We start from the raw sequence: 24,840 nt of genomic DNA on the forward strand, positions 1-24,840 counted from the left end.
ATGCGCGAGTACAAGCGCACGCTGGTAGACGCCATGCTGCTGGCATTCCCATCTGACAGCGGGGCCACAGTGGAAGCACAAGGCAGAGGAGGAGGAGGAGGAGGTCGCCAACGCAACCAGGGCACCGCCAGCACCTCAGAAGGCAGGGTTAGCATGGCCGAAATGTGGAAAAGCTTTGTCAGCACGCCACAACAAACAGCAGCACCAGCAGCTCAGATGGAACGTCTTAGCAGGAGGCAGCATTTTACCAACATGGTGGAGCAGTATGTGTGCACACGCCTACATGTAGTGAATGATGGGTCTGCCCCCTTCAACTTCTGGGTCTCCAAATTGGGCACATGGCCTGAGCTTGCCCTTTACGCCTTGGAGGTGCTGGCGTGCCCTGCAGCCAGTGTATTATCTGAACGGGTATTTAGCACGGCTGGGGGCGTTATAACAGACAAGCGCAGCCGCCTGTCCAGAGACAATGTGGACAAGCTCACGTTCATTAAAATGAACCAGGCATGGATCCCACGGGACTTTTCCGTACCTTATGCAGAATAGCAATGGATACCGACCTTACCCACCCATTGTTCCATTTTTGCTCTTTCTCACTCTTTTGGGGTGTACCCTCATTTAAAATTTTTGAAAAGAAGCAGTGTTGGCTACCTCGTCCTCCTCCTCAGGGCCAGATTAATGTAGGGGCTATTGGAGCTGCAGCTCCAGGCCCCTACCTTTTATATAGGCCCCGGGTTGGCCATATTCACTGTTACCGCTCTTCTGTCACTTGTAAACACAGAAGTCTGGCTTCTATGCTTGCTTCCCCAGGCAGCACCCTCAGAACCTCCCCACACAGCGTGAAGGCCGGACGAGGGACAGTTGGCGATGCATGGATGTGTTTATGGGCTTCAGAGACAGCATCCCATGTTGAATTAGGCATGCATGGCTGCACCCTTCCTCCTCTGGGTGCATGGCAAGGCACGGCCCTTAAGGCCCTTCAAAATCCTCAGCACCAAGCCCATGATGCTGTTAATCCGGCCCTGGTCCTCCTCCACCGCCGCTTCCACCTACACCGCCCATAGGTGTGCGCAGCCTATTGCATTAAGGTGTGCACCCCAAAGTTGAAATACACATGCATGTGTTTGCCAGCAGGGAGAGTAATGTATCGGGGCCATGTACCTGTAGGCAAGGAGAAATAGAGCAGAGCAGGTCCCAGGGAGATCTTTCCCATCTCCTCACTGGCAATGCTATGTGCCCTAGGTGATTAGGGTGTGCCCAGGCACACCCAGCACACCCTGTGCGCACGCCTATGTCACCGCCACATCCACCACCACCTCAACCTCCCTCCTACTCCATATGGGCCTCGTCCTTCAGAGATGAAGAAGAACATTGTTTTATTTTTCTGTTTTTTTTTTGTTGTTTTAAGTTATTTCCCTATCCACATTTGTTTGCAGAGCACTTGCCATGCTCTTAATTACGTTTTGCTGCCATTTGCAGCACTCTAGCCCTTTCCTTTGGTGTTTTAGAGCCATTTTAGTGCCTTAAAGTTCGGGTCCCCATTGACTTCAATGGGGTTCGGTGTCCGGGAAAAGTTCGGTAAAAGTCCGGGACACGGACCCGGACTTTTTTTTAAAGTTCGGCCGAACCCGTCGAACACGGACATCTAGGTGTTCGCTCAACCCTAATGATGAGCCCACACAGTCAGGAAAGCGGGTAGTTTTTGGCTCCCGCAAAGCCCAGAAGTAGGGTCAGGTGTTCCCTTGTCCCGAGGACTTTCACAATATTGTGAATGAGCAATGGCAGCGCATTAGGAACGTGCTAGTGGTGCCAAAGCACTTTAAACGCCGTTATCCCTTTTGCTGACTTGGTCTCGAACCGCTGGATGTTGTCACCTAGGGTAGATCACCCTGTTTTCAGGTTAAACAAATCTACTATGGTGCCTGTGGAAGACTCCCAGGCATTTACGGACCCGGTGGACAGATGGGTGGAATCCCTTTCCCACCACCTGGATCTTTTGGCGGACTCGATACTAAAACCTGTCTTTGCGTCCGTTCTGGTTTCTCAGACGATGACGGAATGGGTTAAAGTACTTGGAGTCGGGGAAACTATCCCAATGGTCAAGTTACCCCTGATTGAGCTCACGGACCAGATGGCCCTGGTGTTCCTGTGTAATGCGGCCCCTCTGGTTGCCAGAGTGTCAGCGGTAGGGATTGCCATACGCCGCATGGTGTGGCTGAAGAGCTGGCCGGCAGACCAGGCTTCTAAGAAGGCCTTAACAGATCTCCCTTTTTTTTGGGTGAGAGCTCTGTTTGAAGACTCCTTGGATGAGTTGATCAAAGGTTTAACGGGTAAGAGTACTATTTCCCCCAATCCTCAGAAGGTAAGGCGCCCCGCAGTAAGCGGGGGCCCTCTTTCACGGCTCAGGTGTTTTTTGTCATGCCTCAGGAGCAAGATAAAGGTAAACCATTCAGAGCCTCTGGAGGGAACAAGAAGGCTCGGTCGACTAAGCCAAGACTAGCCAGTCCGGTTCGGCAGGCAAATACTCTTCGCCATGAAGGGCCGTCCTCAACCGATTCAGGTGTGGGGGGGACGTCTGCGTTACTTTCAGGAACCCTGGACATCTTTGATTCAGGACAAATGGGTTCACAAACTAATTTGTTCAGGGTACAAGATTGAATTTCGGTCTCGCCCAGCAGACAGATTTTTTTTTTTTTCCCCTAAAATCTTTGGCTGTCTCCGGATCTCAGGGAGGCAGTGCGGGATCTCCTTGCACATGGATTGATTGTGCCAGTTTCTCTGCGGGATCGGTTTCAAGGTTTGATTCAAACCTGTTCAAGGTGCCCAGAAAGGAGGGCAAGGTGCGTCCAAGTTTAGACCTCCAAGTCACTGAACCGCTTTGTGCGAGTGCAGAAGTTTTGGGTGGAATCCATTGGGTCTGTGGTAGAATCTTTAAACCAAGGGGACTTTCTAGCGTCCATCGATATCAAAGATGCGTATCTGCATACCCCTACAGTACGGGGGAAATCAGAGTTATCTCCGCTTTGCAGTGGCAGAGGAGCACTTTCAATTTGTGGCATTACCCTTTGGTCTAGCCTCCGCTCCCAGAGTCTTCACCAAGGTTTTGGCTCCGGTGTTGGCTTTGCTCCGCAAAAAGGGATTGCGATCCTCCGATATCTGGATGATCTCCTGTTAAGAGCAAACTCAAGGCGGGTCGGTGAAATTTTTACACTGCCTAGTAGTGATATCGGTTTGATTGAGCAGTTTATCCCATCCTCTCAATCATTTATGAATAGATTGGACAGGATTGGTCCCAGGACAGATGCTTTCGGGGACCCCACTTTCCACACCAGACCATTTCGAGTAATTGCCATTTATTACCACCCTTTGAACTTACCCCTGTAGCCAGTATTCAATCCAGGTACTCGCCCTATGGTCCATGCTGACGGACCTCAGTTTGTAAACGTTTGTGGGGAACTGTATCAAATGCCTTTGCAATATCCAGGTACACCACATCCACAGGCCTTCCTTTAGCTAGATGTCAGCTCACTACTTCATAGAAGGTTAATAGATTGGTCTGGCAAGAACAATTTTTCATGAGTCCAGGCTGATTACTGCTAAGGATACTGTTCTAATTTACTGTTTTAATTACTAAAAGTATGTGGTGATGCAGATTTACAGGCTGGAAGAAGGGACTGAAACTGTTCAGCAGGGCAGAGGGAAGTACAAACCTTCCAGCAGCGGAACTGTCTAGATATGTTTGGCTGGAGTTCCTCTAACGTCGATCTTGTGTGGTTTTCTCTCTAGTGTGCAAATGTCCATCCTGCCCCAACAAGTGGACCAAATATGATGACCTCTGTTATTTTATGTCAAAGAATTCCACCGTGTGGAAGGAGAGCCGCCAGTACTGTGAGAAGGAAGGGGGGTTCCTGCTGATCCTGAATGACACAGTGCAGGTAAGTGAACTGAATATATAAGTGTCAGCTGGGCACAATGCAGCCAATCTCAGAGTATGGGCATGTCTATTCCATTACATGAACATTGGAGTAAACCCTGTCAAGGGCCGTTGACCATCCACCTATAAGGGAGGGTGATCTCTCCTTTGGTAAAAATCAAATCTCCTCATTCCCCCTGCAGCTATCAGTTTGCAGTGCCACATGGTAGTTTAGTTCTACAACAGCTAATGTGCAGAGGTTGACTACCCCTGTGCTACAGTGTCGTAGATGGTTAGAACCGTGTTTTTCAACCATTTTTCAGTCAAGGCACCCTTAACAAAATATGGACAATCTCCAGGCACCCTTTAAAAATGATGGCTATTCTCAAGATTTACATAATGTAGCAACAAGTAGGACTAGGTGGTGTTTTTTTTTTTTTTTTTTTTTTGCAAACTTGTTCTGACTAGTATTCCAATGTTTCTCTTCTCCATCAAATTTCTCCATCATATTTTCTCCATCACTCTGCGAAAGTGACCCCCCAACGCTAATAGAGAGGGCCAAACAAGGATTCTATGCAAGTGACTAACCTCCTCTATAACAAATGATTGTGCCATTGGTCATAATGAAAACCTGTGGCTTTGTGTAATTAAAAGGCAGCCTTCATCCACACACCAGCTCGTATACAATTACAATTTTTTTTTCTTTTTTGGCATGAAAAAACCTCTGGGCACCCTGGTTGAAAGGCTGGGTTAGAACATGGCTGCATAGGCTGGCACAATAAGAAAGCAATGCCTTGCAGGCCCAGAACTTGCAAACCTCTTAAAAATGCATGAAGTTCAAATTTTTCTGTAGTTTATTTTATCTAATGATGTTTTTGTTAAAATGGAAGAAAAAATGCTGTTTGATTATTTATTAAATTTTTTTTTTTTTTTTTTTTTTTTTTTTGTACCAAAGCCCTTTATCTTGTGATGGTACAATGAAATGATTTATTATAATCTGAGTATTGGTTTTTTTTATTGCAATTTTATTTTTCTATAGTTCTAAACACTTTTTTTTTTTTTTTTTTGCGCTTTGGTTAGAAAAAACGTGCCAAGGTTGGGTATATTATAGTTTATTATAAGGAGTATTGTTCTTGTCATTTTATATTAGAAGCATTTTTTTTTCTTATGTGCTTAGCTGCACCAAATACAAAAGTGTGAATCCTCTTATAAATTGGGTCCCCAGCCAGTTTTTTTATAGGATAGATTAGAATCTGTTTTTTGCTCAAATCTTCTTTTTTTTGGGAACGTACTACAACAAAAGAACATTGTTGTAATGTAACATAGGTTAAGTTATGTTCTAACTGCATTTAGTTAACTACTTGCCGACCAGCCGCCATACTTTTACCGCTGCAGGTCGGCTCTGTTCTGCGAAAACATACCTTGAACGTCGCTTCGTGAGACAACTAGTGTTCATCCAGAAAGTCCATCCCCCACACAGTTAGAAATCCCCCACACAGTTAGAAAGCCCCCCCCCCCCCGGACACATTTAACCCCCTCCCTGCCAGTGTCATTAGTACAGTAACAGTACATTTTTTTTTTTTTTTTTGCAATGATCACTGTACTAATGTCACTGGTTTTAAATGATGAACAATACTTTTTCTTCAGGGTCTATCTTGGCACCCCCTTTCTGACCCACTGTGTGTGTGCTGGCATTTGTCCATTGACTTTCCCTGGAGTGGTCCCCTTACTGGGCAGACCCCTGGCAAGTTCCCTGGTACTCACTGATGCTGCTTTCCACAGTAATCTCTTCAGCTGCTCCACCGTCAGCTTTCACAGGACCTTGCATCTCAGCCCCACATGCCTGGTCCACTAGGCCCGACTGCCTGTGATCACTTCCTTTCGGACAAGTGGAGAGACAGCCATCCTCCTCCTCCTGGGACTCTGTTTCCTGCCAAAGACGCCCTGTCACATGTGTCCCAGGCTTTTATCAACAATCCCAGGATGAACTGCGGTTGTGCCTTCCCACTGCGACTGTCACAAAAGCCTGTGTCATTGGTTGGGTTTCCTCCACTGTCCAACAGGCTCCCCTATTGGATGCAGTGGGGACACTCCCTCAGACCAACTGGACACATGTAACAGGCAAATCTAGAAATCCTGCTCCTTGATAAGTAGAAGAGCACACAATGCTTTCACATAGCACCTGACTAGAAGGGTGCTATACATTAGGTTCACAAGCCTTTGCACAGAGAACCCTATTAAAGTCTATAGGGGCAAATCTTGATATGCAGTTTTAACCGTTTAAGCCTCCTTCAGATGGGCGCTGACACCCATAGCCCATGAATGAGGGCCTTTGTTGATCCACTTTACCTCTGGCAGATTTGCCCCCCTTCATGACCAGGCCATTTTTTGTGATACAGTGCTGCTTTCCTTTAACTGACAATTGTGTGGTCATGCAACACTGTACCCAAATAAAATGTATATTCATTCCCCCCTCACACACACACACACACACACACACACACACACACACACACACACACACACACACACACACACACACACACACACTTGGAGCTGGCATTTGATCACCACTTTGTATTATTATTATTATTATTATTTATATTTTTATTTATTTTTTTGCACCATATAAAGAAAGGACCGACAATTTTTGAAATAGTGTTTTTTTTTTTTTCCTTCTTTTGTTCATTGACAGACACAGCTCCATATCTTCTTGACCCTTGGGTTTATGCTGCCCCCTACAAGAGTAGGGCACTAGACAGAAAAAGTTTGCCTACGCCTATAGGGCAGTTTCGGGGATATACCACTTCCTGCTATAGTTCTTCAGTTTTCAGGAAAAAAAAAAATCCCTGTGAAAACTACAATCAACTGATGGACTGGGTGGCGGACTGGATAGCCTAGATCCTTATTGGTTTCCCAGTCTGGCCAGCGAGAGTGACCCGACCTCAGCTCCACGCTAGGTTGGCTGCGACATGGGCTGGCGGGCAAGTTAACGCCATGCGAGGATGCACAGCTCTGGTCACGACCTAAGTTGCAGCGTGCCTCTGGCCTGCAGCACCCCATTCCCGGATGGTGCAGTGGTCTGCCTGGAGTGGTGCCACCTGGTTCCATGGTGTAGTAAGTAGTGTCCCCCCCCCCCTCTTCCTTGGTGGATGTGGGCCCCTCCCTGGGATGGTCTGACTCCTGGGTTCCCCAGCCCCTCTAAATAGTCACTGCTGCGTCAGAGGCGCCGGTTCCCTTGGTACCCACAGATCCTCTACAGCGGCAAGATTTTCCTGCAGTGAAGTTGTCCTAAACGCTATATGGCGGTGCCTAAGCGTTTCAATAGACTGTATCCCTTGAGGGGTATTTGTTGAATAATTGGGCAGTTCTACCTGTGTTGGACTTGGGTCTCCAGGCTGAATAAATCCACCCTAATTCCGGTGGGGGGGCCTCCAGTTTTAACAGATCCTTTTTACAGGAGAGCCAAGACTTTGGTCCGCCACATGTTTACTGTGGCCGGTTCGGTCTTTAGGGCGGTGTTCACCATAGCTTGGTGTCTCAGACAGGTTTGGGCAAAGCTTTTGTGTCAGGATCTGGGGGGGGGGGGGGAACAACTTCTCCCCGCCTTTGCGGAGCTGGCAGACCAGTTGGTCCAGGGGTTGCAGTTAGTCTGTGAGGTCTTTCTGGATGCGGCTCCCTTATGCCTCGTACACACGCAACGATTATCGGCCGACCGCTCGGCCGTCTTTTGTCCAGTGTTGGTTGAAATGTGCTCTAGACTGCACACAAATTTTTTCGGCCAACAACAACCAACTTCAGAAGTGATGTCATGTGCTGGCTTACTTTCCGTGTGTTTTTTTCTTCTCTGAGCATGCCCAGTCTTGCTTATCTGATTTTTTTGTCTGCCGAAATCTGTACTGACTGACGAACAATCGGCCGTTCTGTCGACGGCCAACAAAAATTTTATAGCATGCACACCAGATTTTGTTCGGCCGAAAAGTCGCAGTCGGTTGTCGGAAGCATCATACTAACAAGCCGACAATCGGCTGATCGGACGTTGGCCGAAACAATCGGTGCGTGTGTACGAGGCATTAGTCTCTAGGCTGTCCGTTACAGCAATGGTCCTTTGGCACAGGATATGACTGAAATGCTGGTCTGTAGACCAGGCTTCCAAGAAGGTCTCATCTGATCTTCCCTTTGTGGGGGATCACCTGTTCGGATCCTCCCCGGATGATATCATTTAAGCAGTCTTTTAAGACAAGGGATCTAAGTCTGGAAGGATCTCCTCCAGAGGTTCCAATAGGACCTGGTCTGGTAAGCTGAGAGTGGGTCCTTCCGGACCCATGGACCTCCCTGATTCAAGTCGAGTGGGTCCGCGAGCTGATTCGGTCCGTCTACAGGATCGAGTTTCAAGTTTACCCTCCAGAGAGGTTTTTTCCTTCCTACCTGCATTTTTATCTCCAGGCCACCTGCGAGATTTCTTTGGGGAGATGCAAAACTTTCTACTGCAAGGGGTGATTGTTCCAGTCCCTGAATCTGAAAGTTTTTTTTTTTTTTTTTTTTTTTTTTTTTTTTTTTTTCTTTCCTTGGTTTTATTCAAACATGTTTACAGGTCCCAGAAAGGGAAGCAAGGTACGTCCAATATTGGACCTTAAAGCTCTGAACCGCTTGTGCGGGTCCAGATGGAGTCCATTCGTATGGTAGTGGCATCCCTACATTGGGGGGATTTACTGGCCTCTACCAATATCAAGGTCACTTACCTTCATATTCCGATGTCGGTCATCTGCACCTCCTCCACTTGCCATGGGCGAGGCGCATTATCAAGAGGTTTTGCCTCGGCTCCTCTGATCTTTACAAAGTGTTGGACCTGGTGTTGGCATTGTTGCACTGGTGGGGGGATGCGGTACTGGAGTACCTGGATGATCTTCCACGAGCAAAGTCCCCGATTGCTGTGCAGACTGCAGGAGTTCAGGTGGAAATTAAATTTCCTGGTATTGGCTCTGATTCCGTCCACCTAGTTGGACTATTGGGTCTGCTCTGGACTCTGCCTCAGCCAGGGTGTTCCTCCCATGGGACTAGCTCCAAAATCTGAAAAAAATAAACTCTACTCCTGTTGTCTAGCAGTCAGTTGTCTTTCAGGACTGGCATGTGGGTGCTGGGTCTGATGGTGTCTACTTTTTTTTAGGCTGTTTCCGTTTTGCAGTGTTCATCACGAGACCTCTGCAAAGATATTCTTGCCATATGGGGCAAGAATCCAGTCTCTAGACAATCTGATCCTGTTGAGCCCGTTACGAGAGGGTCTCTGATTTGGTGGCTTCGCTCTCTGGCATTTCGACAGGGAAAAATCTTCCTTCCCCTGTACTGGACGGTGGTCACCACGGATGCCAGCCTGTCCCAGTGGGGTGGCGTTTTTGGCACGGATTGTGTTTAGGGGGTCTGGACTCTGGAAGAATCCAGACTACCGATCGATATACTGGACATTTTTTCTCCGAGGGGTTTCATCGGTTGTGTCTCCTGTGGGAAACACCCAAGGTGGTCCTGTTGGTCTCTCGTCTCATTTGGACGGTACAGAGGTTTGTAGCTAGGTCTCTGGATCCTCTGGTTGACGCCACAGACGCATTGTTGGGCTCCTTTTGGGGCCAATATCGTCTGCCATAAGTCTTTTTTTTTTTTTTTTTTTTCCCTCTTCTAGAACTTCTGTCAAGATTCCTGCATAGGTTCGAGGCAGAAGAGATTACGGCCATTCTAGTGGCTCCAGACTGGCCTTGCAGGTCTTGGTACGCAGATCTGATGCAGTTGGTCGCTGATGCTCCTTGGAGACTTCCTCTTAGAGGAGAGAGATCGGTTGGCCAAAGGCCAATCTTCCATCTTGCCTTACAGTTGCTGGCTTAACGGCTTGGATCAGAAGCCTGGTGCTGAAGAATAGAGGGTTGTCTGAATCAGTAATTCCCACGCTGCTGCAAGCTTGTAAATCTACCTCTTGGAAGATTTACTACCGTGTTTGAGGAGCGTACTTTGCGGGTGTGAATCTCTTGGGGTTCACCCCCGTTCCTTTTTCGGTGACACTGAGGTGTTGAGCAGCGTCTGGCCTCGGATACCATCAAGGGCCAGGTTCAGCCTTGATGGTTTTCTTTCAATGTCCTTTGGCTACGCATTCTTTGGTTCACACCTTTTTTGTTCAGGGGGTTCGCCACTTGGCTCCCCCAATGCGGTCTCCATTGCCCTCCATTGATCTCAGCTTGGTGCTGTCAGTTCTTCATTAACCGCCATTGTAAAATATTCACGAGATTCCTTTTGCTTACAGAGGTGTACCTAGGGTCTCTAGCGCCTTTGGCGAGAGCTGTACCGGCGCCCCCCCCCCAGAGAGGGATGGGGGGTGACAGAGAGAGGGGGGGCACCTGGTCATCCTGTTCTTCGGGCTGGGAGTGGAGAGGAGGTTGAAGGATTCCCCCTGTGCTGAGCGGCGGTATGGGCTCCTCTGACAGCTCAGCGCAGTCCCCATCCTCAGTCTGCCGCTGAGCTGGAGCCAATTAATGATGTCAGTCATGTGACCGCTGACCGCCCGTATGTGTGGGCGGAGACAGAGTTCCGGGGAGCCCGCACTGCCGCTGTTCTGCCTGGAGTGGACACAGGGCTCTGGACTTGGAGCCGCATGCTGCCTGGGGGCGCCGGCGGCGCAGGCTGAGCGGAGGGCGCAAACATCCCTGCTAACACTGCCGATCTTTTTGCGCCCCCTCCCCTCGGCCTGCGCCCCTGGCGGGCGCCGGTCTGGCCAACCCCATGGTACGCCCCTGTGCTTACATTGTTCCAGAAGGTAGCCTTCTTGGTGGCTTTTTTTTTTCTTCTTCTGCACGTAGGGTGTTGGAGCTCGCAGCTTTGTCTTGTCCACTTGGTGGTTCTTGGAGATAAAGTGGTGCTTTTGTCTCTGCCAGTTGTTCCTTCCTAAGGTCGTCTGGTTTCCATTTAAATGAAGACATTGTGTTGCCTTCCTTGTGCCCCAAGCCTAAGCACCCTAAAGAGATTGCCTTACATTCTTTCTTTGGACATGGTTCGGGCAATCGGGGTACCTGGCAGCGACTGAGTCATTCTGAAAATCGGATTCCCTGTTTGTCCTTACAGATGGACCCCTTAAAGGGCTAGCCGCGTCTGCTGTGACCATTTCCAGATAGATCAGGCAGATGGGTGTGCAGGCCTATTCCATTAAGGGTCAGGATCCTCCTTTCCTGTTAAGGCACTTTCTACGAGGGCGCTTAGTGCCTCTTGGGCCTTCTATCATCAGGCGCGGTGGTGCAGGTTTGCAAAGCAGCCACCTGGTCGTTCGTGCACGCTTTCACAAAATTTTATACGTGGATGTGTTGGCATCTGCGAATGCTGCCTTTAGCTGCAAGGTTTTTCAGGCCACTGTTGGGGAGGATTAGTCCTATTTTGAGGGTGTATTTTTTTTTTTTGTCAGCTGAGCTCCAGTTGTTTCTGGTTGAGCTCCTGTTTTACCTGGTTGGCTATGTTTTAGCCTTTGGGAAGTGTGTATATTGCTGTGTTCTTCCCTCTTCTTCCACCACTTATGTTGACACTGCTTTGGGAGGTCCCAAGGGTCAAGAAGATATGGAGCTGTGTCCATCAATGAATGAAAGAGAACTGGATTTGTCTTACCGTAAAATCCTTTTCTCTGATGTTCATTGACGGACAAAGCACCCACCCCTCTACTGCGTTTGGTTATTTTTTCTTCTGCCACTGCTTGTTACAAAACCTGAAGACCTGTAGCAGGAAGTGGAAGTATACCTCCTGGGACTGCCCTATAGGCATAGTCACACCTTTTTTCTGTCTAGTGCCCTACTCCTGTAGGGGGCAGCATAAACCAAGAGTCAAGAAGATATGGAGCTGTGTCCGTCAATGAACATCAGAGAAAATGATTTTATGGTAAGACAAAAATAATGTTTTTTGTTTCGGTTTTACAGCAACAGATTGAGGAACTCTTCCCCTTACTGCAAGATCACTGGATTGGCCTAGAAAGGGATCCTAGAAGTAAAGAGTGGAAGTGGGTGAATGGATCGGTCTACAGGGGCTCTGTGGGGTGAGTGATGTGAGCAATATAACATGACCAGCTATGTTGTTTCACCTGTTGTGTATACAGCTTGACTGTACGTACCTGTTCTTCCTTAAAGGGATTGTAAAGTCAGAAGGTTTTAAATGTATTAAGATAAAAAAACCTACTGTGTGCAGCATCTCTCCCCCCCCCCCCTTAATACTTACCTGAGCCCCTCTCTATCCAGCAATGTCTACAAGTGCTATAGCCGTCCGGGTTTCTCTCTCTCCTGATTGGCTCCCGCTGCTATCAATCGAACTCAGCCAATCGGGGGAGGGGGCAGGGCTGAACAGTAGCTCCCTGTCTGAATGAATACAGAAGCTGCAGCTCGGCTGCCCCCATAGCAAGCTGCTTACTGTGAGGGCACTCAAGGAGGGAGGGGCCAGGAGCTCCAGCCAGGGACCTGAGAAGGAGGATCTGGGCTGCCCTGTGCAAAGCCACTGCACAGAGGAGGTAAGTATAACATGCATGTTCTTTGTTAATAGAAAAAATATACTTTTCAAACCCTTTAAGGTGACTGCCAATATGCAATTGACAAGTATGCAGTGCAAGTGTAGTCCCCCAGCTCTACCCAAAAGTTTGGCTGTTTTTAGATGAAGTGTCGAAGCCTTCCGCCCTTCCCGCTTCCCCTTCTACGCTTCTGTTAGCCAGTGAGGTGGTTCATCCGTGACGGGCCAATGGGAGTGGGATGTGGGACGGAGAAAGTAAGTTTCAATGTTACTATCACCATGAATAAACAATCACAGTGCAGGTTTGCTACTGTTTTTTACTACACTGCTCAAAAAAAAAATGCTTTTTTTAATCAGAGTATAGCATCAAGTCACTTAAACTCCTGGGATATTGATCTGGTTAGTTAAGTAGCAGAGGGGATTGTTAATCAGTTTCAGCTGCTTTGGTGTTAATGAAATTAACAGGTGCACTAGATGGGCAACAATGAGACCATCCCCAAAACAGGGATGGTTTTACAGATCAAGGCCACTGACCTTTTTTTCCCCACCTTCAATCTTTTCTGACCGTTCTGCATTTGGCTGTGATCAGTGTCACTACTGGTAGCATGAGGAGATACCTGGACCCTATAGAGGCTGCACTGGCAGTTCAACTCCTCCAGTATGATACCTCCAATATGTGCCATTGTCAGAAGGTTTGCGGTCTCTCCCAGCACAGTCTCAAGAGCATGGAAAAGATTCCAGGACACAGGCAGTTACTCTAGAAAAGATGGACAGGGCCATAGAAAGTCCTTAACCCATCAGCGGGACCGGTATCTGTTTATTTGTGCAAGGAGGAACGGGATGAGCACTGCCAGAGCCCTAAAAAAAAAAAAAAAAAACCTCCAGCAGGTTTCCTATAGACTTCTATTATGTCCCACATTTTTGGTGTGCTTTCAGAAAATGCACCAAAAATTTAGGACATAGTAGAAGTTTTATGAGCAGCCACAGGTAACGCACATGAAAGCCACCGGTATTCTGCGCTACACCTGCGCTGCGGCCAAACTAAAGCAGATGCAAGCGGAATACAACATAAAAAAAGAAATGCCATTTCCATTATCAATAATACAGTATTTAAAACCCACATATCTTATGTATATTTATATTAAAATTGGAGAAAGCAATACCAGGTAAAGTTAATGACAGTCGTATATCAATCCATGTAATTTCATGTAACTCACGAAGCCAGAGGAGTCACTGAAGAGCCTCCTTCCTGTTATTCCTCTTGTCACACACTCTGCTGTAACTCAAAAAGCGCACCAGCCAATAGCAGCTCCCGGGACCCGCTGCTCTCACCTCCCAGCAAGCACTTTGTCGATCCTCCCATAGCAACCGATGATGTTATTGGTTGGCACAACGCGGTCAGGAGGCCCGCACAGCTTCCCGAGCATATGTGGCAGCGGGAAGAGAATTTAGCCGTCCCTTCTGGCATAACCAAATGGAAAACTTTTTTTTTTTTTTTTTATAAGATTGCTGCAAATTGGGGTCATTTTGCCACGGCACACTGGTTGAGAAACCCTGGGCTAGACAATGGCACCCTGACTGCCATTCGGTATCAGGATAAAAACCCACTGTCCAACTCTACGCTGGTGCAGTGGGTCCTGGGTTCCTCCTGGTGCACGACAATGCCCAGCCTCGTGGCGAGAGTTTGCGGCTAGTTCCTGGAGGATGAAGGAATTGATACCATTGGTCCCTACACTTGCCTGACCTAACTCCAATAGAACACCTCTGGGACTTTATGTTTTGGTCCATCTGACGCTGTCAGGTTGCACCTCCGTGTGTTCAGGAGCTCAGTGATGCCCTGATCCAGATCTGGGAGGGAATACCCCAGGACACCATCCGCCGTCTCATTAGGAGCATGGCCCAATGTTGTCAGGCATGCATACAAGCACAGGGGGGCCATATAACTACTGAGTACCATTTTGAGTTGCTGCAATGACATTTTAGTAAAATGGATTAGCCTGCTGCATCATTTATTCACTGTGATTTTCGGGGTGTCTTTGAATTCAGCCCTCTGATTTTTTTTTTTTTTTTTGATTTTTTTTTTTTTTTAATTTCCATCAAAGGATGTGGCATCCTTTTGTTCCTAACACATTACCCAATCCATACCAGTATAGATATCCAGCATGATATTCTTCCCACATTGAGATCTGATGTGTATTTTAAGTGTTCTTAAAGTGTTCCTTTCATTTTTTTTGCGCAGTGTATTTATTACAAGTACTTGTATAGGGGTGTCAATTTACGCAGCGCTTTACATAGAGTGCTGTGAAAAAGTATTTGCCCCTTTTTTGTGTTTTTTTGCATGGCATATTTGTCACACATTTTTTTTTTTTTTAATTTTGATTCAGATCATCAAACAAATGTGAATATTACACAAAGGTAATCCGAGTCAATACAAAATGCAGTTTTTAAATGATTTCATTTAAGGCTAAAGCTGTCCATACCTGCCTGGCCCTATGGGGGAAAAAGTAATTGCCCCCTAAGCCTAGTAACTGGTTGTTACCCTTGGCAGCAGCAACTGCAGTTAAGCGTTTTGATAACTGGCAGCAACAACTGCAATTAAGCGTTTTGATAACTGGAAATGAGTCTTTCACATTGCTGTGGAGGATTTTTGGCCCACTCTTTGCAGAATTGTTTAAATTCAGCCACATTGGAGAGTTTTCCAGCATGAATGACCTGGTTAATGTCATGTCACAGCATCTCAATTGGATTTAAGTCTTGACCACTCCACAAAAAAAAAAATGGATCCTGTTCCCTTAAAGCATTTTAATACAGCACAGTGCTTGTGCTGTGAGATTTGGCCCCATGTGTCGCCTAAAAAAAAAAAAAACCCTGGCTGATCCTGCCAGTTTCTACCCTCCCTTCTGTACACTGACCCACAGAATATCATGGATGCTCAGCCCTGACACCATGGTAAGTGTACGTGTCTCTGTCATCCGCTGCTATCTGCAGCTCTTCTGTCTCCCTCTGTCCTCCCCTCCTTGGCCTGTCAGATGTCACTAGCCCCGCTATGCTGCCCTCTCAGCTGCTATAAAACTGTTAGCTTTATACCATCCCCTCTGTTAGATAGCAACCTGTATCTTAGTTGCCGGTTTTCACAACGGCTATCGGCGCTCACGCGACTCTCTGCTCTCTCCTGCTTTCCTCCCCAGCTGGCATCAGAGTAAGTTCTCGGCCCTGCCTGCTGGAGACGGGGAGAAGAGAGCTGGGAGTCACATGAGCGCCGATAGTCGCTGTGAAAACAAGTAGAAATTGTCCTTTCTCTTACGTCCTCCGACAGTCGCCGCCCACTCATACAGTCTTCACCAATGGGTATTGACTTCCTCTCCACAGGAGTAGAAAGGAATTTTACGGTAAGATTTTACAAAAATTCATTTTTTTATTTGAACGATTCAGAAGTGGACTTGCTTGTGTGTTTGGATCATTGTCCTGCTTCATAACCCAAGCCGGCGCCTTTAAATGGGAGGTCATTCAGCCACAGCTCAAGGAATCCCTATAAATCTCTGGATTCTAGCCATTCTCTGGTTGAGAATGGCTGATCTAGTCCGACATCGCACAGTGGTCCAGATAAATGTCCCGTAAAGATTTTGTCTTATTAGGCCATGATCTTGTATATGAAGTCCTTCACAAACTACTACCTATATACTAGTCCATGAACAGTGATCACTAAACATCTAGGGGAACCACTTAATACTTTGAGGCATTTGATGCAAATGTTTGTTGGCTTGAATTCCTCCTTCATGGAAATGGTCTGATACTCTCTCTTTATTGATGCATCACCTGTTCTTTTGTGTCTTTACAGATATGGCGCTGATCTGAAATTGAACTGTTCTTACCTTAATGGTAAAAATGTTGGGGCTCTGGACTGCTCCACCCCAAGACCCTGGATCTGTATGAAGCCCATCGGTGGTGGCTAGACAGGCTAACTACTTCACTTCTGTGATGGACAGATCTCTGATGTCTGGATGTGATGTCTCTGGGCAGGACTTAGAATGTGTATATTTTAGTGCAGGAGGAGACTGGTGGATCTCCTCTGCTTGCTGTACACTTGCTGTAGTCATCTGAGCTGCTGGTGACTCCCCCCCCACAACTGTGACCAAATTCTAGCCTTGCACTGAAATCAACCTATTTATTATCCCAAAGAAATGTTCTATACTGTTTGCAGCAATCAGCAGGGTCTGATGGGTGAATACAAAAAGAACTGTAGTTTTTTTAAGTCAATATTTTATATTTTTTTAGAAGTAAAGTGTGACCCGACAATAACATTCCAATATCTAAGGAAGGAAATGTCAGTAAAGTGCATCTAAAGCCAATTTCTTTGCCATTTTTGAATGGAGTAGGGAAGGGTTAAAACAAGGTGTCCCCCATTGGGGTAATTTCCCTTCACTCTCTCCTCTGTTTGCACAACAGGAAGTTGGAGCAATATTTTTTTTTTTTTTCTGCAACAGGTGTGCTCCTATCAAGATTTCTCCTAGGTTCCAGTTTTCAACAGTTCGAATCTCCCATCAGTTTCAGGTATGGTGCTGGTCACCCTAACTAGGATACAGACAACAGATGGATATGTACCATACAGATAATGGTCTCTCTATTGGCACTTTTCCACTGCAAGTACCGGCTAGTACCGGCTCGGCTCTACTCGGCCCTGCTTGGCCCGGTTTGCTTTTCCACTGCGGTACCGCATGGTATAGTGTCGGAACGGTTCGGTACGGTACGGTATAGGTTTGCTTTTCCACTAAAGTAGTACTAAAGTTAAGTGGGTGGGATAACAACGGGGTGGGTGTGATTCTCTGACCAATCAGTGGCTAGTAGTGACTGCATGCAAAGGATTGTGGGATATGGTACCAGTTTGGTACCTGTTGGAACCACAATCGAGTAGGTACTGTTTTTTCAGAGCCGTACCGTACCGTACCGTTCGGTTCCATGCAGTGGAAAAGCAAACCTATACCGTACCGAACCGTTCCGACCCTATACCATGCGGTACCGCAGTGGAAAAGCACAAAAGCGTGCCGAGCCGGTACGGTTCTATGCAGTGGAAAAGCGCCATAACTGGGACAAAGACTTCTCTACTCCATCCAGGATGAGCTTAAAGGTTGTGGCTTTGGATGCACATCAAACAGGGAAACCATACTAAAAAGTCATTGTTCATATTTCAGGTCTGAGGTTTACAACCACTTTAAAGCTACAAATCTTCTTATATTAAATTCTGCTGTACTTTCATTGATTTTTTTTTTTTTTTTTTTTTTTTTTTAGATGCATAACAAAGTATTTCCCTCTATAGTGTGTACTTGTCTAGAGCCAGAGCACTAAGTGTTATTTCTGTCTGCTGCTTCGTTCTTCTATCAGTATGAATCACTTCTGACAAGTTTTTCTGACTCCAAAAGAAAAAAGGTGACAGGGGAGGGACATCCAGCTGATCGACAGCCTTGGCTATGTTCCTGTGAGCTGTGTGGAGGGAGTGTCTCTTCCCTCCAATCAGCTCTCGGAGCTCTACTCACTAAGCTCGACAGAGTGTAATTTCAGCTCTTTGTCTCCCCCCCGAACTCTGACAAGCTTAAGGCTCCGTTCACATGTAGGCGTTTTGGGGGAGTTTTTCTGCTCTAGGATCAGCTCTCAAAGCGCCCAACAAGACAAATCCTATTCATTTCAATGGCCCATGTTTACATCTGAGAGTTTTGATGCTGTGAGCAAAACGTCCAACGCTCAAAGTACATGAGCCTTCTTTTTGGGCAGATTACAGGCGTTTTCCATTGGTCTCTATTCAATCTAAAAACGCCTGCACAAAAAATGCCCATAAAAACGCCTGTAATAGCAACACCAAGATGTGAACGTAGCCTTATAAATTCTGCACTTTAAATGGCTGTAGAGAAGACTGAGAATAAACGAGTACAACGTATGTAGGATGATTTGTTTCACCTGAGGACTGTTACTTCAATGGGTGTATGTGAGGGTTTCCAACCACTTTAAAGTGTCTGCAGTTACCATTTATGCCTGAAGCTAGAATGGCTGGATCTAATAATCTTCACAGTATTTAGTAATATTTATAAGTGCCCGCTTTCTGTTTTAACATATTTATAGATAGATTTAAATCCATGAGGGCTGGTCCTATTGGTTGGGAAGGTTGGTGGGGCTTAGTTTTTGTACAGCAAATTTGTATTACAGCTACAACATGAATTATTGCTAATAAAAAAAAAAAAAAAGTGTACACTTGTGGTCGTCTTAAGGTCTGCATACATTTTGTTTCACTGTAAATGGGGAGCTGTCATTTGTGGCAAGTGCATGACTAAAGCTGATTATATTGGTGGGGGTCGTGCATCCCTGGATGACTTGATTTATGATGGTTTTCACATTGTAGAGACTTGTCAAAGTGCGTCTCTGTCCTTATTTACTATCATTGAATTGAAGGTACTAGGTAAATATGGGGGGAGTTGTTTGGTATATGTGCATATATATTTTACCGTTGCAAGGTACCCCCTCCCAATGATGAGGGCAGGGCTTGACAAATCCCTGGTCACAATGGTGACTAGAAATTGCGTCCTGGTTCCTGGGCTTTTGTCAGCCTAGCTGGCCTGGATATGGGAGGTTCATCATGTTTGATTCTTTCACAGGCTGACCTGAGCTGGCAGCTGCATTCATAGAGAGCCTCCGCACTCACACCACCGGGCTGCTTTGTGTGATAGTGAACCGCCTTTCTGCTAATCTCGGAAGGAGGTGGGATCTGTACCTAAGCCAGGGGTTCAGCCTAGTCTGGCTGCTTAGTCCAAGCCCTCACTGTCATGCTGTTGATCACAGCGGAAGGGAGCCAAGACCCTGACCTGTCTGGGGGGGGGGATTCAGCCTGCTTACTGAAGAGATCCAGTTGGGACCCCAAGGAAGTGAGTTAGTCAGCTTCGCTGAAGGTACCCAGCTACACAAGGTGGGGGCGAAGAAACTGGGGGGGAGTGAAATTCTGCAATATCAGTGACCATTAGTGCATCCTCATCAATGCAGCCCATCAGTGCTGCCTATTGGTGCCTATCAGTGCCGTGTCATCAATGCACATCAGTGAAGTCTATCGGTGTATAAAAAAAACATATATATATATAAGACATTTTATAGGTACAGCGATGCATGACTGCACAATTGTCATTCAAAGTGTCAGTGCTGAAAATTGGCCTGGGCATGAAGGGGGTGAGAATGCCCAGTATTGAAGTGGTTAACATCTATTAAAAAAAAAATGTAAAGTATTTTTTGTTTTTGCTTCTTCATGTACTGGCAAACCTTTGTCGTGCATCTGTAAATAAGGTTTTGTTTAAAAAAAAAAAAACTGTCTCCTAGGCTCAAAGAAAATTTGGCAATGTGCCCTGGTATGGTTCAGGAGGTGGGGGCATATTCTTGGCTTCCATCACTAATATTGAAGTATGATGACCATGCAAGGAATATTTATAGAGGGCTCATCAATGCCAGTCTGCCAAATGAGCTTTCAGTGTACACTCACCAGCCCAGGGCTGGGACAAGGTCATTTGGTGCCCAGGGCGAAGATGGCAAACTGCGCAATTTTTTTGTTTGCTGGCAAGTGTCTTGAATAATCATGGACCCTGCCACACATGTATCCCCACCTGATCCCCTCGAGGTGGCCGCAGGACCCTCCAGTGCCCCACTTGTGATTGATGCATTATCAGCAGTTTTGAAGTCTTTGGTATCCCGGGTGGAGGTGGCCTGTCAGGGACGGAGGTCAAGGAAGCGACCCCCGCCTACCCCTATTTCATCTGACACTTCAGATACGGATTCTGAACTGGTCACTGCAGCTGCAGGTCCCTCTTCTGGGGCTGCTGTCTCAGGTACGGTCTCCTCAGACAGTGAGGAGGACGTTTCTGCATCCGCCATAGCGCAAGAAGAAGCGTTGGTGGACGCACTAGTCATGTCTGTCCGGGAAACCTTAAGTCTTGAGGTTACACCGGCAGAGGTAGCTGACACTGAAATTCCCTTTGGTACCAGCAAGCCTACCAAAATGGCGAAGGTTTTTCCCTTGCCCAAATGTTTTGGTAATCTAATTAAAAAAGAATGGGATCGTCCAAACGCATTGCTAGGCGCTATCCGTTTGAGGAATCCATCCTTAAAAGATGGACGGTACCACCAGTGGTGGACCCACCAATTTCCAGACTAAATAAAGCCACTGTTATCCCGTTGGAGGACGCTCCGTCCTTTAGGGATCCGGTGGATCGAAAAGTGGAAGCGGAATCCCGCTCCATTTTTTCCCTGATAGGGTCAACATTTAGGCCAGTGATTGCTATTGGTTTAGTTTCACAAACATTGACAGAATGGACCAAATTGTTACGCCGGGACATAAAGGGGAGAAGCATCCCCCCCGGCAGTATCAGATTTGCTGGAGCAGATTATACAAGGGCTACAGTTCATCTGTGACGCGGCTCTGGACGCCACTCCCTTGCTAGGGCGTGCATCTGTTTCAGCAGTGGTCCTCAGTGTAACGCTCCTGCGTTTTTGTTATAGGCTGGATTTACAGCTGCAAAATCTCCACTCAGTAGTCATGTAGAGATGTGTTGAATACCAGATCCAACTCTCCAGGACTCATCACCGTGGGCCTGTCAGCGTCAACATACAGATATATACACACTCAATGAGATGTTCCTGGAGTGATAGGATGTATATGATAGTATGAAGGTGATGTGCTGAAGGGACAGGTGTGAACAGTGACAAGGATGGTAAGCACTTGATAGGTTTGTACAGGAGAGTTCAAGATGGTATTTAGGAATGCAGATAGGTTAGTATCGAGTATGCTAACAGGTGGTGAGGACAGCAGATGACAAATACAGGATAGACTAACCCAGTGCAAGGATGGATAGTAGTAGACAGGAGAGCTAGCAATCTATGCAGCAGTGCAGATGATAGATGGTAGTAGACAGGAGAGCTAGCAATCTATGCAGCAGTGCAGATGATAGATGGTAGTAGTCTCAAGAGCTAGCAATCTATGTAACAGTGCAGATGATAGGATAGTATGGATAGATAGTAACAGTCCTTAATGCAATAGTAGTAGTGTAAGTTATGGAGGTTTCCCCTGCGGGGTACTTATCACTATAGTATAGTAGTAGAAGGGTCCGGTGATGAGGAAGTGATCCAGTAGCGAGATACAGGGATCAGTAGCGAGGTTCGGGTCTGAGGAAGTGATCCTGGTAGCGAGATACAGGGATCTGTAGCGAGGTTCCACAGCGAGACACGTTTTGTAAGCATAGATGCAAGGCAGGTTGAACGAACATGTGAGTGAGAACGCCGGCGGTTGAAATAGCCGCTCTGCGGCGCTCAGTGATGACAGCATCGGTCTTAAAGGTGTATGCGCACCTACCAGAAGAGAATGGTGGGACGCATACTTGGAATGGAAAGTGGAATAAGGGTACCAGAGGTACCAGAACATTACAGTTCCCCCCCCCCCCCCCCCCTTAAGGCCGGCTCCGGAAGGCCTCTAGAACTGTTTTTTTCCGGGTATTTTGAGTGAAAATTGCGAATCAGTCTAGGGGCATGTATATCAGAGGTATCCAGCCAGGTGTCGTCTTGGGGCCCATAGTTCTTCCATCGTACTAGATATTGGAGTCTTCTTCTGTGGATACGAGAATCCAGAATCTCCTCCTTTATCTCATATTCTTCTCCGCCTTTAACTTGTACAGGAGGTGGAGGTGGGATGGTAGGCCTTATTCCTTGGTTAGGAACATGTGGCTTCAATAGCGACACATGGAAGATGGGATGGATCTTGAGATCTGCCGGTAAGGTGAGCTGTACTGCAGCTTTTCCAATTAGTTTCCTGATTGGGAAGGGTCCCAAGAATAAAGGCCCAATCTTTTTGCTAGGGATCTTTTATCTTAAATTTTTTGTTGATAGCCAAACGAGGTCCCCAATAACATACTGAGGAGAAGGTCTTCTACGAAGGTCGTAGTACCTTTTTTGTTGACTATGAGCGTGTGATATGGTAGTATTGAGTAAACCCAAAGAGTCTTTTATTTGGGTAAGGTAATCCGAGGCTACTGGGTTACTCAATGGCAGGATGCGTGGTGGAAGAAGAGTGGGATGAAACCCATAGTTCAAGTAGAACGGACTTTGCTTCGTAGTACTGTGGGTTGCGTTGTTTTAAGCAAATTCCGCTAGAGGAAGGAGATCCACCCAATCATCCTGCAGGTATGATGTGTAGCAGCGTAGATATTGCTCAATGCACTGGTTGACTCTTTCAGTCTGTCCGTTGGTCTGAGGATGGTAGGGAGAAGTGAGCTTTCGCTCAATGCGTAAAATTTGACAAAGTGCTTGCCAAAATTTAGAGATAAATTGTGAACCACGGTCGGACAAAAGAGTCTTTGGAATTCCATGCAACTTGAACACGTTTCATCAGTTGTTCTGCTGTTTGTTTGGATGAAGGTAGTCTACGGATAGCGATGAAATGTGCCATCTTTGTCAAGTGGTCCACTGACACTAGGATGGTATTAAATCCTTTGAAAGGTGGTAGTTCTACTATGAAATCTAAGGACACAACTTCCCATGGAACCTGGGGTATTGGTAGACTACAAAGTAGTCCAGATGGTTTTGTAGTGTCAATTTTGGACCTTGCACAGATGTCACATGAAGAAACAAATTTTTGTACAGACGTCTTCATATCAGGCCACCAAAACTGCCTGGTGAGCAAATTAAAGGTTTTCTTCATACCCATATGTCCTGCCATGGGTACATCATGCGATAACTTCAAGATCTTGGTGCTCATAGTAGGGGGTATGTAAAGTTTGTCATTGTAATAGAGGAAGCCTTCTGCATCAGTACTTAGTTGTGGTGGAGGTGAATCCATTCCTATACTGTGCAAAATCTCTTCCTTCAAGGATCGGACAACACCAATAATGCGTTCATAGGGTATTATGGGAATGGAAGGTATTTCGGCGCAGTTATCTTCGGTTAGTCGTGATAGCGCATCCGCTTTTTTATTTTTGTCTGCAGGCGTATAGGTCACTAAGAAATTAAATCTTAAAAAGAATAATGACCATCGTACCTGCCGGTGGGAAAGAGTCTTGTTAGTCTGGAGGTATTGAAGGTTTTTATGATCTGTATATACGAGTATTGGTAACTGGGTACCTTCGAGCAGATGTCGCCAATTCTCCAGTGCCAATTTTATGGCAAGCAACTCCTTTTCACCCACTGGGTAATTCACCTCTGGGCTGCTTAGTGATTTTGAAAAGAAAGCAACTGGGTGGAGTGATGAAGTGTTTGTTGGTCGTTGGGAGAGAACTGCTCCTACTGCCATATTTGACGCATCTACCTCTAGAATATATTTGAGGGATGGGTCTGGATGGCGTAGTATGGGAGCAGAAGTGAAGCTTGATTTTAACAAGCAGAAAGCTTGATTTGCTTCTTCTGACCATTTGAATGGTTTTTTTATACTTGTCAGTTGTGTGAGAGGTCTCACAATGGCGGAAAAGTTCTTGATGAACTTCCTATAGAAGTTCGAGAATCCTAGGAATCGCTGTAGGGCCTTACGAGTTGTTGGTATAGGCCAGTCTAGAATACAGGATATCTTACTCGTATCCATCTTAATTCCAGTTTTGGATATGAAGTATCCTAGAAATAATATTTCTTCTTTATGAAATAGGCATTTTTTTAATTTCACGTATAGACTGTGTGAGAGCAGTCTGGACAACACAAGTCTTACATGTTTTATGTGTTCAGGCATAGATCGAGAATAGATAAGTATATCGTCTAGGTATACTACAACACAGACCTCAAGTCTCTAAAGATGTCGTTTATGAATCTTTGGAAAGCTGCGGGAGCATTACATAGCCCGAATGGCATTACAAGGTATTCGAATAGTCCGTATCTGGTTCTGAATGCTGTTTTCCACTCATCCCCGTCACGGATTCGGATTAGGTTGTATGCCCCTTTCAGGTCTAATTTGGTGAAATAAGTAGCCCCACGCACTTGTTCAATAAGTTCAGGGATAAGCGGCAAAGGATAGCGATCCTTTATCGTAATCGTGTTTAATTGCCTATAATCGATAATAGGCCTGAGACTGGAATCCTTATTGTGGACAAAGAAAAGTCCTGCAGCAGTGGAAGAAGTAGAGGGTCTAATGAACCCTTTTGTCAAATTCTCATCCAAGTATTCCTTGAGGTGAGAAAGTTCATCCTGTGAAAGGGGATAAACATGACCGAAAGGCAATTTGCTGTTAGGGAGTAGATCGATAGTGCAATCGTAATCCCTATGGGGAGGCAACACTTGAGCATTTTTCTCAAGGAACACTTCGGACAGATCCTGATAGCATAGTGGTGCAATTTCATCTGACACCACAGACAGAATCTTCCCATAAGATGGGAGGTTACACGTATTCTCACAATAGTGAGAAGGGAAAACCAAAGTCAGTT

The 24,840-nt window shown here is 46.3% G+C and overlaps 1 protein-coding gene across 1 annotated transcript; it reads left to right on the forward strand.

Annotated features, from left to right (window-relative positions):
- Positions 1-2,415: 2,415 nt before the first annotated feature.
- LOC309550088 (C-type lectin domain family 2 member B-like) lies at positions 2,416-16,377 on the forward strand (the record flags this gene model as incomplete). Its single annotated transcript, XM_082250549.1, has 4 exons — positions 2,416-2,557; positions 3,784-3,932; positions 11,848-11,963; positions 16,263-16,377. The coding sequence occupies 4 exons, from the start codon at positions 2,416-2,418 to the stop codon at positions 16,375-16,377; spliced, it is 522 nt and encodes a 173-aa protein (XP_082106675.1).
- Between the last annotated feature and the right edge of the window lie 8,463 nt (positions 16,378-24,840).

The sequence above is a fragment of the Pelophylax lessonae genome, assembly GCF_965119305.1.
Source record: "Pelophylax lessonae genome assembly, chromosome: 3".
In the NCBI taxonomy this organism is placed as follows: domain Eukaryota; kingdom Metazoa; phylum Chordata; class Amphibia; order Anura; family Ranidae; genus Pelophylax; species Pelophylax lessonae.